The sequence below is a fragment of the Pleurodeles waltl genome, chromosome 10, assembly GCF_031143425.1.
Source record: "Pleurodeles waltl isolate 20211129_DDA chromosome 10, aPleWal1.hap1.20221129, whole genome shotgun sequence".
NCBI lineage: Eukaryota > Metazoa > Chordata > Amphibia > Caudata > Salamandridae > Pleurodeles > Pleurodeles waltl.
The window spans coordinates 154163242-154176761 of record NC_090449.1 but is presented as its reverse complement, the minus strand read 5'-3'; the positions used below and the strand labels follow the sequence as shown (position 1 = coordinate 154176761).

The window sequence follows — 13520 nt, the reverse complement described above, 5'->3', positions numbered from 1 at the left end:
AATTTGGTCTGTGACGTGCTTGTCCTGTGATATACTTTCCCAGAGCAGCCCAATTGCATTCATGCCATGGTCTGTAATATCCTTTGCCTGAGTGGTCTGATTTCATGCCTGGTTCTGTGATATCTGTTGTCTCAGTAACCAGGTAGCATGTGTGCCGATTCAATGAAATCCTTTGCCAGAGTACATGAATAATCAAGTTGTACATTTCTTTTGCAGAACATGACAACCGAGAAGTAGCAATGTCTCTCACAAATGGAGGTAGCAATGAAGTACTGATAAAATATCGCCAAGTATTAAACCCCACAAACCTGAGATACTGCCTGTGGGTTAGGAAAACAGGTGGACCCTGGCTCAAACTGATAGGAGAAGGACGAGGGGCCTGTTCAAAGAATAAGGGACTGTGATGCAATTGTGAAGGAACCCACATTGTCTAGAAAGAAGAATTATAGAAATCACAGATCCTCTTCTTGAAGTACTGCGCAGTTACCCTGGTGGAACAGAAAAACAGCATTCTTTGTCCTCGTTGGAAATATCTACTGCCTCTGAAACAAACCAAAATTCAAGAAACAAGTTAATGTGCTGCACATCGATTCTAATGTAGAGAAACAATCCAGGTCAGTGGCTGAAGGCATCATTAATGGATCTGATCTGCTCCTCTTTTTATTTTGTTTCTTTCTTTCATCTCACTCTAATTCTGCTTCAAATGGTTATAATCCCTTTTTTGCTAGAAGCTGAATAACCTTTCAAAGCAGGCTCCAGCATGGAAAGTGGAACCAATTTAGATGATCAAACCTTGCTCGGTATGCCTTTTGAAATCAATGAATCAACGCTAAAACAGGGATGTCTTTGGGATTGACAGTGCCAGTGCGAGGTACTCTCTGGAATGATGCACTTGCACTGGCGCTCTGGATAAAGAAAATGAGGCTGACCCTACACAGTAAGGGTGTTGATCAAGGGACTATCCGCCCCTATAGGGGATTTTGGTTGATGGAACCTCATCAACAGCTCGGTAAGGTTTTGAGACAGGTAATCATCTCTGTAGTACCCTCCAAACTGAACCGAAAACCAAAGGATACACTTTGTTTTTGGCCTCCAAGTGCATGCGGGAGAGGTACCCCCATTAAAGGATGGTATACAACCATGGACGTGGAGAGGAAACTCTCTGGATGGCATGCCCTGTTTTGAATCCCTCTGGCCCTTGACATCCAGGGTCTTTGCCAGTACCAGTCCCTTTTTAGACTTCGATAGGAGATGAAGCCTCAGCAATCGGTTATGAATTTCAGTGCAGAAAACACAAACAATCCCATCAAATGACAGTTTGCTAGACAGGAAAACTAGGCTTTGTGCCTGTCACTCACCAACTCCTTCCAGCATCCAATGCACTTTTTGGAAATCCTTTGTAATATGAGTATGCAGTATATGGAGGCAGGTTCTTTGAAGACCAAGCGTATTAAAATGTCAGAAAAAATATCCTTCCCAGGGATGGGAGAAATCGAAAGAGCAAAAACTGCACCATCCAAAAGAAGATGACGCATTGAAGAAGTCAATTCAATCACTCCTCCCAACAGGTAAAAAAAAAAAACTGAAATAGGGTGTGGTAGTTGGTGGTACTTACTTGGGAGGTGGTGCTTAAATATGCAGATGACAACGAGGAAATGGGCGCTGCAAAATATTTAATTGACATGGTGCAGGCAATAGATAACTTTTTTCCACGGCGGAGACCAGGACGACAGAGTAATGTTTTTTTTATTCTGTCCAGGGTATAGATTTTCCTTTCCATGGTAATCCTAGTGTAATACAGTTCTAGGAGCTGTCTGTGCTACCGTTGCAATGGGCGATGCATTACTTCTGGAATGCGTAAGAACATCTTCATAGTCAGGGCAGACCATGAAAGTCTCTCCTTTCAGCTAAGGCAGCGTCTTATAAGGAGACACATTTAGTCGATAAAAATCTATGTGTAGAATGTGTGCTGTCCCGGATAGTTCAATATTGTAATTTGTCCGTCTCGCTGATATTTGCAAAATAAAAACAGCATTTATGAACAAAACGTAAAAAATCCATGTGTAAATATACCATAGAAAAACTGTTTTCTCCTAATTGTTCCCTTCTTCAGCTAAACGTTTACTGGCGTCAAAAAATCAACGAAACCTGCAGTATGCACTCTTCACCAAAAAAAGATAATTGTTATGACATCCAATGTACTTAAAATTAAGCTCAAAGCGAAATTCCTTTTACGCCGTCATAATCTTGTATATATTTTTTTAAATTTTATCAGTCAGCATCAAAAAGAAGAAACAACAATAAACGGCTAGTCCTTCAATTCAGTAAAGCAAGGGTCATGTGTCACTTTCAAAGTGTCATTACAGAGTTTAACAAATTACATTAAACATCCCCCCTCCCCCCTAGTCGGGCTTGCATAATTTGTTGCATTTCGCATTACACTTGTAACGCGAAATGCCAGAGATTACGCCATTAAGTCACGTTGCATAACTGACATGTCATATAAACCGTATAGCTGGAGCAGGGGAACAAAGCGAGATAATAGAACGCTAGCTGCCGTCATTCGCTGCGTGAGTGATTTTGTGGATTTTTTCCACGAAATTCATCCACACATCCAAAATGGGTGCGAGGACGCATTTAGAGCTAAAAAGAAGCAGTGAAATGTAATTGCACTTAATATTTTGGAATTCGTGTAATTTCTTCATAGGCAATTTCCCGAATTTCACTAGGACCTTCAAAAATCCTCTAAATTTGTTTAAAATAGTTATAATATCAACAAAGGTTAAGGAAACATGGATAAGTACTCACATCAAAGTTTCTTTCCTCAAACTCCTTCAGCAGTGTCGCTCCTTTCTCCTGGTTTTCATTGATGGCCTCCAGAAGGCACACTTCAAATGCCGAAACCTCAGCTTCACGCTTCTCCAGCTCCTTCAGACCAAGGTTGAATATGCTCTGGCACGTCTCAATGAAATGTGTCCTGTATGTGATGCCAGAGTCAAGGCACATAATCTCTCACAAGCCAGATAAAGGGAAAGGCCTTTGCCAGTGCAAGGGTATATTCAGACGGATGCAAAAATTGTTACCAGAATCCCTTATGCTGGCACATAACTAGTCCATTTTCAGCTCCCAACATTGATTAAGTTTCTAATTTTTTACTGGTTTAACCATGTAAAAAAACATGGTCAAACCTAGGTCATCCAAAGTGACCATGGCAGGATCATCCAGTGAGGTTAATGCCCACCAGTGACAAAATGGGTTGTGCCAGAGTTTGAGTTTGCATCCCAACAAGGCAGTCTGAGCCTTCTATCATGGGCCAGTAAATTCAGTACTATAAATCCAGTAACAATAACATCTGTTATTTACAGTGCTTAGAAATGGCAGAAATGTGGTATCTAGCACCATATAAAAAACAAGTTATTTAACTTCGGTAACCCTCTTTGTGGTGGATAACCTATGTAACTGCAGATTCCTCACCTTAGAATACTCCCCAGGTGCCAAAGAGGATGTGGAAAACCTTTCTCCAGCAGTGCTTCACTGTGTTGCTAGGCTAGATTTTAGAATGAGGTATTGGGTGGAATGTTAGAATGTGCAGTTAGATAGAATATCCATCAGGGGAAAATCCACAAAATATTACAGAAAGTATTCAACTTCTTCATCTGACGGGTATTACTAACCACAGATTCCTCGCCTTAGAATAGATAACAAATCAGTAACTTCTATGGTGGAGGGCTGGGGGAGTGGACTTAGACCAAAAAGTCCTGCTATGACAAGAGTGCAACATTTCCCTCCTGCCGGAACTGGCTGTCAAGGCAGTAGTGCTTCATGAACATGTGCACAGATGCCCATGTCGTTGGCTGGTCTTTGTCATGGCAGGTACTCCATGGGCCAATGTATTGGTTAGTCTGGTAAAAAGGACTCTCAGACAATCCTACGGCGGCTTCCTGAACAGTGCATAGTAGATCCTTATGCTGAGGACTCTCCACATTGACTAGGGTCTCTTCTGAATAATCTTCTACATCCTGGCTAATCCCACAAAAAAACCTACAAAAAGCTGATCATCCACATGGTATTCCTTGGTAGATTGCCGAAAAAGCCTAGGGCATTTTTGAGGTCTGGTCGATGGGGCCTCTCAACCTCTTTTGAGGGGTGAGAAAGAGCAGGAAATGCTGCTAGTGATAAACTGCCCAACATGAAAGGGAGTCATGACTTTCGGCAAGAATGTTATCTGAGTCTTCACCATCAACTTTACCAGAAAAAGGTGGTGTACTGCAATTGTACTGAAAGTGCACGGAGTTCACATATGCTATGAGATGGATTAAACACAATGAGGAAGACAGTCCTCAAACGCATGAGGTGCAGCAAGCAACCATTCACCGGGTTCAAGGGAATACATGAGACCAAGTTAAAGTCCCACTGAGGCATGACAAATGGTTTGGATGGGGACTGTGTCAAGCCTTCAAAATAAATCTGATCACAGGTGATTTAAACAAGGACGGTTGGTCCGGTAAATGTAGGAAGGATGAAAGGACTGACAAATAACCTTTAACAGTACCCACTGCAAGACCTTGCTGCGGCAGAGACAGTCCTACAGTTTTGCTTGTAAAGGATCAGTCGTACAAGTACAACAGGTCACAAATCTGTCCCTACACGTAGTATAAACAGATTTTGTTGAAGGACACCTAGAAGCCGAAATTAGAAGCACCACCTCAGACAGCAGGTGAAATGCAGTCATTTGATACCACTCATGCGTATGGGGGTAGATTATCCAGATTCAGGTGGAGGACTGTGCCCTGTTGCTGCAACATATCTTCAGAAAGTGATAGCCTGATTAGGGGGCAGATGCTCATGCCCAGAAGTTCTGGATACCACACTGTCCTGGCCCAGTCCAGAGCCACTAGGGTTACGTGGGTCTGATCGGTCTTGAGCTTTTACAGAACTTCCACGTGATGCAGGGGTGGGAAGGCATCCATGAGTCCCATGTTCCAGTCACTGAAATTGCATCCCTTAACAAATTCTTGGGGAAACTCCAGTGTACAACACTTTGAATATTTCTCATTCTCAATACTGGCAAAATGATCTAGCCAAGGTTCTTCCCAACGTTGGAAGATGATGTACGCCACTCATGATCTGCTAGAGGCTGCCTTCTCAGCTTGTCTGTTCTGGCATAAAGGGACTCTGCCAGGTGGATCGCAATCAGAAAGATGCCCACGCGCTCTACCCACCTCCAGAGACAAACAGCCTGCTAACACAAGACCCAGGACTACAATCTACACTGCCTCACTTTGATAGATGGGAGGAAGGCCTTCAGAGCTAGAAGAATGGCTCACAACTGCAGCAGACTGATATAGAGCCTGGGTTCCACTGGAGAACAGAGACCTTAGATTACCATCCCCCAGATGGTCTCCACAACCGAGCAGGGATGCGTCCATCACCACAGTTACCTCTGGTTAAGGAGAGGAGCCTTCCGCTGGACTAACTGTGTTTGAGCAGCCAGTATGGAAGATCTTGAGCCACCCCTTACAAGATCTGGAAGACATCTGTCAGTCGTTTTTCATGCAGGAACCACTGAAACTTCAGGTTGCATTGCAGAGCCAGCATGTGCCATCTGGCATAGCTGACAAGAAGGGTTCAGGAGGATTAGAATTCAAGAAGCCACAGAGCTGATCTCACTGAGATCCAGGACTGAGTGTGAAACATCAAGATCATAGCCCAAATGTCCTGGACTCACTGTAGCAGAAGGAAGGCCCTGAACTGCATTATGCCTAGAATTGCTCCAATGAATGTAAGCCTCTGCAAAAGTGTGACTTTGGTTCGCTGATAGTGAACTCCGAGGTTCATCATCGTCTGGAGGTGATCTACAAATTACTGTTGTGAGCCTACTTTTAACAGTCGGTCATTGAGATAGGGGAAAATTAGTATCCCTGACCTCCAAAGGAGGGCAGCGACCACCACAATCCCTTTCCTGAACACCTGGGGCGCTGGTTAGGCCACAGAGGAGCATGGCAAACCGAAAATGCTCCTTCCAACCTTGAACCACGGATAACATCCGTGGGTTTGCAGGACAGATTATTAAACTACATATCCTGCAGGTCCAAGGACACGATCCAGGTGCCTGGGCCCAGAGTAGACAGGATCTGGGCCAGTGTGAGCATCTTGAATTCGTCCTTCCTTGTGTACGTATTTAGAGGCCGAAGGTCAACAAAAGGCCTGAGACCCAATCCTTCTTTAACACGTGGAAAAAGTGAGAGTAACAACACTCTCCTCTTTCCCAGTCCTGTACTCTCACTCTAGCACCTTTGGAAAGTAACGCTTGCATCTCATGCTGCAGAATGGACAAGTACTTTCTCTGAAATTGGCTATGATGCTGTGGGGGATATTTAGCGGGGCAAAAATGGAAACATTGCATAGCCATGTTTAATGATTTGTAAGACCCCTCTGTTGGACCTTATTAATCACCACCATAGGAGAACATAATGAATACTGTCCCCCACTGGATGGTCATGCTCCAGGTAAAACTAAAGTGGTTTTGTAGCTATTGCAGCAGAGTAAGAGGACCGCCCAGTGCCTGCCAGCCTAGTGCCTGACAGACCGATATCCATGGCCTTGAAAGGACTAGATTGACTGTTGTGCCAGTTGGATAGGCTGTCTTTGCTTATTCACTAGCCCTCTGGAATAGCTCTCACACCTTTTTGAACTGGTGTGTAAACTGCTTGGCTGGGGTCAACAGACCAAAGCAGAACACTATGGCTCTACTTTCTTTAAAGTGCTCTAGCACAAGGCATACTTTCTCACCAAAAAGGTGTAACCCATCAAATGAGAAATCCATGAGGTAGGCCTTAAAATCCCATGGTGCCCACCAACACCTCTCTATGAAGTAGAATAGTGGTTCCAACTTCTCTCCCCAGACAATCAGTGGAATCAAGACCCGCAATGATAACATATTGAGTCACGTCATGTCCATCATGAATCGTTTGTGCCAAACAGACCATAAGCTCTTCCGCAACCTCTGAAAAGATCTTGTTGGTCATGTCCCACAGGGCATATGGATAGCCGCAAAAGTCAGCAAACAGCATTAACCAACCTTAATGGCAGACTGGTAGAGGGAAACATACACTTACCAATCACCCCAATATTCTTTGATTCCCTACCTGGAGAGGTTGGGGGAAAGGCCTGGGGCCTGAACCACAAGGCACATTGGAGTAGGATGTTTGGTAAGAAAGCCAGGATTGCCATGAGCCAGCCTGTAATGATTGGTCAACTGCCTATTTACGGATGGGCAGGAATGGGACTTAAATCAAGTGGCCATCTAAGGTTTCGGTGATTGACTTCATAAGATGGCAGCTGCACATCTAAAACTTCAGCTGCTCTCCGGACCACCACTGCAAAGGATGTGCTTTATTCCATTGGTGGTCCAAGTGACAAGTCAAGCCCAACCCAAATGACCTCTTGCAAATTCATGTAAAAGGATTCATCAGTGGGGGAGAAAGCCACTCTTTATCACCACCATCATTGTCTGCATCCTCAGTTGCCCCAAGATCTGAATCAGAGCTTAAAAGATTAAGGAACCTCCTCTGGTGTGAATGTCCTGGTAGAGGTACCAGGTTAGAGTCCAGTTGTAAGACAACGGGTTGAGCTATTATAATTTCTTAGTAAAAACCGGTCCAGATCAACCAGAAACCAAGTTGATGCCCTATGTTTTTACCAGTATGGGATCCTCTTCCGGTGGCATCAACAATGGTGTCAAAGTGGAAGGGACCAGCACAGATCCCTGAGTCAGACTGGAAGCTTGCACTGGTGTTGGTACTGGACCCAAACTGAGTCCCAAGGGTTAGATGGTGCTGAGGATGAATCAGTCAGTGGAAAATCTAGTGGGGACTCCTCTGGTTCCTTGGGGCCCAAAGGCACAAAAGAGGAAACTGAAAGCAGACCAAAAATATGCAGCATGACCGTCGTGAAAGCTTCAATCTGCTTTAGCATTGCTGATGGCCTCAGAAACTCGGGGCATACCGGGATCAGCTATGTAATAAAGGGACCTCAAAAGCTGACTTATCATGACAGCCTTGTGCCTTTTCTTTGAGGCATGATGTGGTCCAATCCCGCTTTTATTTTTTTTGTTTATGCTCAGGATTCAATGTTTACTTATCAGATGACTTTGAGCAAGACATTGAATGTTCGTGGTAACAACCATTGGCATCTGCACCAACAACTTTGAGCAGAAATGCGACTTAAGTGAAGGCTGCAACGTTTCATATTTTGTGATGTACAGCTTCGCCTCCTGGTCCTTGATTGCCTTCAGAAACGTAAGGGCACATTTGCTGCTTTTGTTTAAACCATGGTCCGAGCACAGACTTCACAGACACACCTCGTGCGAGTCCATGACTGACATCTGTTTCCTGAAGGCCCTGCATGGTTTGTAACATGTACACTTGGATGGGGGTATTGCTCAATGGCACACTGGATTCGTTTTTAGAGGTCACCAAAAAACCAATAAAATTAGGGGCAGAGCTCCTGATCCATGTCAGAAGGCACAGAAAGAAAGGACATGATTTAAGCATGCAGGGGTGGTGCTTTTATTTGCATCTCTGTTAGATCACAACTGCGGTGGGACTGAGACTGCGGTGGGACTGAGGTGGGGAGTATTCTAAGGCAAGGAATCTACGGTTAGAAACAAATTAATGTCACAGACAAAAAATGTGACAAACCAAGCTTTGTAGATGAAAAATATATATATATTGATTAACTATTACTGTGTAAATTTTGGGGGAGCAGGGCAGGTAAAACCTATGACGTTTTTGGTGAAATGGAGTATGAAGGACTTCAACTTCTCTTTCTTTACCAAGATGTGCTCTTTTGGTGTACATGTTTAAACAGGCTTATTCATAACATGCAGAGAGGAAGGTTTTTCTTTATTAAATTACCACCAAATTGAAGGGTTTAATGTACAAAGCAGTTCAAACACATTTCTCAAACTAGGGTACATTGTTTTACCTTCATAACCTTTAGGATACTATGCCTGCTGTCTGGATTGCTTTGAAGAAGGGGACAATATTCTAAATAAATGTTCTGTACTGAAGAAAGACACATCCTGGAGAATATAAATCTCCCTAAAGTTTTAATATTTACAAAACTCTTTGAGGGAAAACATTTCAAAAGGTAATGGATTTAGAGGTGGGCTCTTGCTGTAGAAACCATCTTTTCTAAAATTCCCAGAAAGATATTTCAAATAGATTCTGCCTGATTGCAGCAGTGTAAGAGATGGTCTCATAATACAATGTTTTACCCAGTGGTACAGCCATGATCCGCCTGAACCACCTCAGAATTGTTTTTTTAATAAAACGTTTTGAACTGATAGCAAGAGATTATCTCAGACTTATTATATACAGTTTGCACATTATTACACTTATTTCCCCCCATGTGTTTTTGTAATTTTCACGGTGGTGGTATATTCATTTGAGTTTCTTTTTTATTGTTTGTTCCCACTACCAATTGGTCCGAACAGCTTGAGCCATCTAGTCCCAAATATATCATTCATGCTCTTTGCACCTTTTAGTGTTTTTTGTGGGCACACACAAACATAATTCATTGTATTTTCTACAACCCGACAGTAGTCGAGGCTTGCTTTCCAACTCGACCTACTCAGTGCTTTTCTGCCCACCACATCTGTGCAATATCTTGTTTAGAAAATATTAAACCAAGACCCACAAACAATTGCTGGAAGCAGATAATTAGAGATGCTATCGTTGTTGTCAATTTTAATGTGATCCCCACCCATTCTGAAAGAGTTCTTGCTACCCTATCCCACAACTTCCGCATTACAGGGCATTTCCATGTTGTATGTTTAAAGTCACCCTCTTCTGTTATGCATCTCAGGGACATTGGTGACAGGTATCTCTGGAAGTGCCACTGTTGGCTTCTGGTAAGGTATATGCCATGTAGATAGTGAAATATTTTAATACTGTAGCTCAGCAATATGGTGATTTCGTATGAGATCATGAGGGCTTCTCTCCAATGAGAATTCACAAGCGAGCCTATGTCAGCCACCATGTGTCTCTTAACATGTTTAATCTGTCCCTGGTATGTATTATTAGTTATTTATATACTCTAAAGATCATCATATATGGAAGTTATTCTAATATGAGCTTTTCATCCAATGGGTTGAAGTTTGGCAGAGGTGTACTAATTGCAAGATATTGTTGTAGTGCATAACGTAATTGTAAATAGGTGAACAATTGAGAGTGGAAGAGCCTGAATTCTGTTTGTAGGTCTGCAAGTGATTACATGCCATTATTGCCTATTATATCTTCTAATGTAGTTATTGCAAGTATAAATAACATGTCTGCTATGCCCAGGGTGCCACCAACGGTAGATTTGCAGCACTTAAATAAGAAGACTCTGTTTTTAAAAAAATGGTTTTAGATGAGTGTTCTAACAAAGAAGTTTAGCTGTTGGAAAAACTACACTATTAGCTTGTAAGGGAAATACTGCATTATGTAAAGTAGTTGTAGAAGTGGCACTGTTTTTATCAAGGCACTCCACTATCCATTAATGAAATGTCTATTGGAGATCAATGCGTCAAATCCTTTTTTAAAAATATATCAAAACCTTATCACTGTATAATGATGCATGTTCTTTCCTATCTAAATCCAATTTAAATCATCATCTCACATAATCTGCTAATGGCTATACTTCCAATTCAAAGAGTAGTGGAGAAAAAGGGGGCAACCCAGTTGGGTGCCATTATTTATGGCAAATGGATCTTAGCATTCCATTGGTCCTCGTTCTGGCTATCTGTGTATGATATAATAGTTTCAACCAGAAGAAAAACAATTAGCCAATCTTCTTCTGATTCAAAACTGCAAACAAATGCACCCATTTAACATTATCAAAAGCCTTTTCAAAATCATCTACTAGGAGTACCAGGGACTCATCAAGTGTATGCAATAAGGCAGGGGGTTAAACACTATCCAGATATTATGGTAGGTGGCTCTATAGGTATATAGTCACTTTAGAAAAAAAACAAAGCACCAGCGAATGGATCACTGTGTTGAGTCTGTTCGCCAATACTTTGGCCAATATTTTTGAACCATACTGGTCCAATAGTTTTACTGGTTTAGGACAGAGCTGATAATAACCTCTTTTAATTCCTGTGGCCATTTTCCTTCTTCCTTCAAGGCCTTATACATTTCTAATAAGTGTGGGACTATTAGGCTTGTGTAATTCTTAAACATTTCTATCAGAAAGTTCTTTGACCCTGGTTTTTTTCCCAGTTTGCAATTGTTATAAAGCATCTGATAGTTCCTCTGTTGTGATGAGTTTTCTTCAGATAAAGTGGCTATTAGGACCTTTGCTACAAAGTCATACACCAGAGTAGTGTGGGTTGACTGTCATGAACCATACATGGTTCCGTAGTATTATACTACCATCTCAGATACTTGCTTTCAGTTTTCTCCACCAGCTGCATCACATTGTCCAAGAGTCCCTAGGCAGACCTCTTGTGATCCCCCCTTGAGTTAAGCAGTGTAACAATTTCCCAACTTTCTTTCCTCGTTCGTATGACCTTTTTTGGGATGGTTGCCATATCTGCCTGCCTTCTTCTAACTGGGTTTCTCGATTCATTGTTTGGATGTTTCTAGCTCAAGTAGAAGTTTACTATTCTGATTTCCTAAATATTGGTTCTCTGCTTTCAAAACATCTATTTCCAGGCATTGCAATTACTGCTTAGTGCTGTGCTTAAGGTAAGGTATGCAACTTATTGGCATCCTTCGGACCACTGGCTTATATACCTCCTAAAGTATATTTGGAGACAGAACTTTTTATTCATTGAGATCCAAACATTGTTCTGTTTCTTCTCTAAGAGTGTTTTTAAATCTGTGTTTGTAAATTACTATACATTTTAATGGCTTTTTCCTTGAGGAGGGGTCATGGCACATCCTATAGGCAGTTCTATAGTCTGTCAGTCCTCAAGTATATACACTTATTATGGAAACTCTAGCCATTTCTATTGGTGGTAAAAGTAAGTAATTGAATCAGAAAAAAAGATGTCTATGTTTGTGCAGTTGAGTACCATTTTCACCAAACGTTACTCAGACAACAGAAGGATGTCAATTTAGCAAGGTGTGTGAATTTTTCTCTTTCTGTCATCAGTGATCTGCTTCTGTCCAGGTTGTGTATATAACTCCATTGAAGTCTCCCCCCAATAACAGGAGTCCATTTGGGACATGAGCATTAATTTGTCCCCATTAGATGGGTTTCTTGCAACATGAGGATATCTGGACTTTATATTTTGGCAGTTGTTTAGATCATTCCTTTTTAACTTGTTGAGAAGACCATTTACCTTTCATGACAAAAACTTAATTGCAAGTTGCCTACCTCTTTCTGGACCTCTTGTCATTCTGTTTTGGAAAGTCTTTGTGACTTTAGGAATGTTGTCTCTGGCAATTTTGTCACAAGATGTTGTCACCTTTGATTTAACTAAGAAATACAATAAACTACCCATCACGTCCCTCCACCCAAAACTTCTAAAATTAAGTATCTGTCAAACAAACTTCTCAGAACAAGCAATTAGCTACTTGTCAGAGCCTCCTCAGGTCTCCATAACTTCCAAATAAGAACAATAAATATGTAATGGTTTTATTTATTACCTTCAGTAATTTGTGTCTCATTGTATACATGCCCTGGAGCTACATGATTATTTAATTAGGTAGTTTGGGTGTTTCCCAGTGATTCTTGCTGTTTTAGCATCTTACCTCTTCTTGAATTTGCTTCCACTTTTTAATCCATTTCATATTTTCTCCTCATCTCTTTATTCAGGAGGTTGGCCGCCTATATAAGGTAGTCTGTGCAGTTGATTTCCTTACATGTGGGATACTTTATCCTCCTATATATCCAATTCAACGGTCCTGCATATAGGTTTTTCCCTCTCCATTATTTCTGCATATTGCAGTGTTCTCAGTGTTGGCCCTCAATTGGAGTCTGATGAGCTGTGCTTGAGAGATGCCATTTGACCCTGTATTGTGGAAGAAGATCTGGGGGCAATCTTCAAACTTTGTCGATTCTGGGAAGGTTGTCTCTGTCACCTCAGTTTCTCTTCAATGTATCCTGACTGTTTCAGACTTACTCCATGTGGGGAAGTGTCTCTATTAGTGCTGAGTCTTTCTTCCACCCAGTTCCAGACATGCTCTAACATTTTTGTTTAAAAAATCTGATTTGTTACAAAGATCAGTTTAGATTACTGGGTAGATTGCCATATAATTTATATTAATTGCTTGCATATTATCTTTGTCCCCTTCCTCTTCATTTGTACTTGCTATTATAGTTGAAGAATATCAGTTTATAGCTGTTTTCAAATGTTGAAGTGCCTCATGTTCTATTTGTTTGCAGAAATCTACTATGCTATTTCTCCTTGGTAACTATTTGTTTGGGGCACAACAACAATCTATTTGCAAGTGTGCTTTTTTATCCCATGGCTAATTTCTCCCATTTTAATGAACTATCGTAAGTCTTTCCCTTGGGCACTGTGA

General features: G+C 41.6%; 1 protein-coding gene across 3 annotated transcripts in view; it reads right to left on the bottom strand.

The window, feature by feature from the left end:
* DRC3 (dynein regulatory complex subunit 3) overlaps positions 1-13520 on the bottom strand; it is a 160115-nt gene that overhangs the window by 49970 nt on the left and 96625 nt on the right. For all 3 annotated transcript variants that reach the window (XM_069210086.1, XM_069210088.1, XM_069210087.1), the window contains one exon: positions 2809-2983. In XM_069210086.1, the coding sequence (XP_069066187.1) occupies positions 2809-2983 (175 nt within the window). The remainder of the gene's footprint in view (positions 1-2808; positions 2984-13520) is intronic.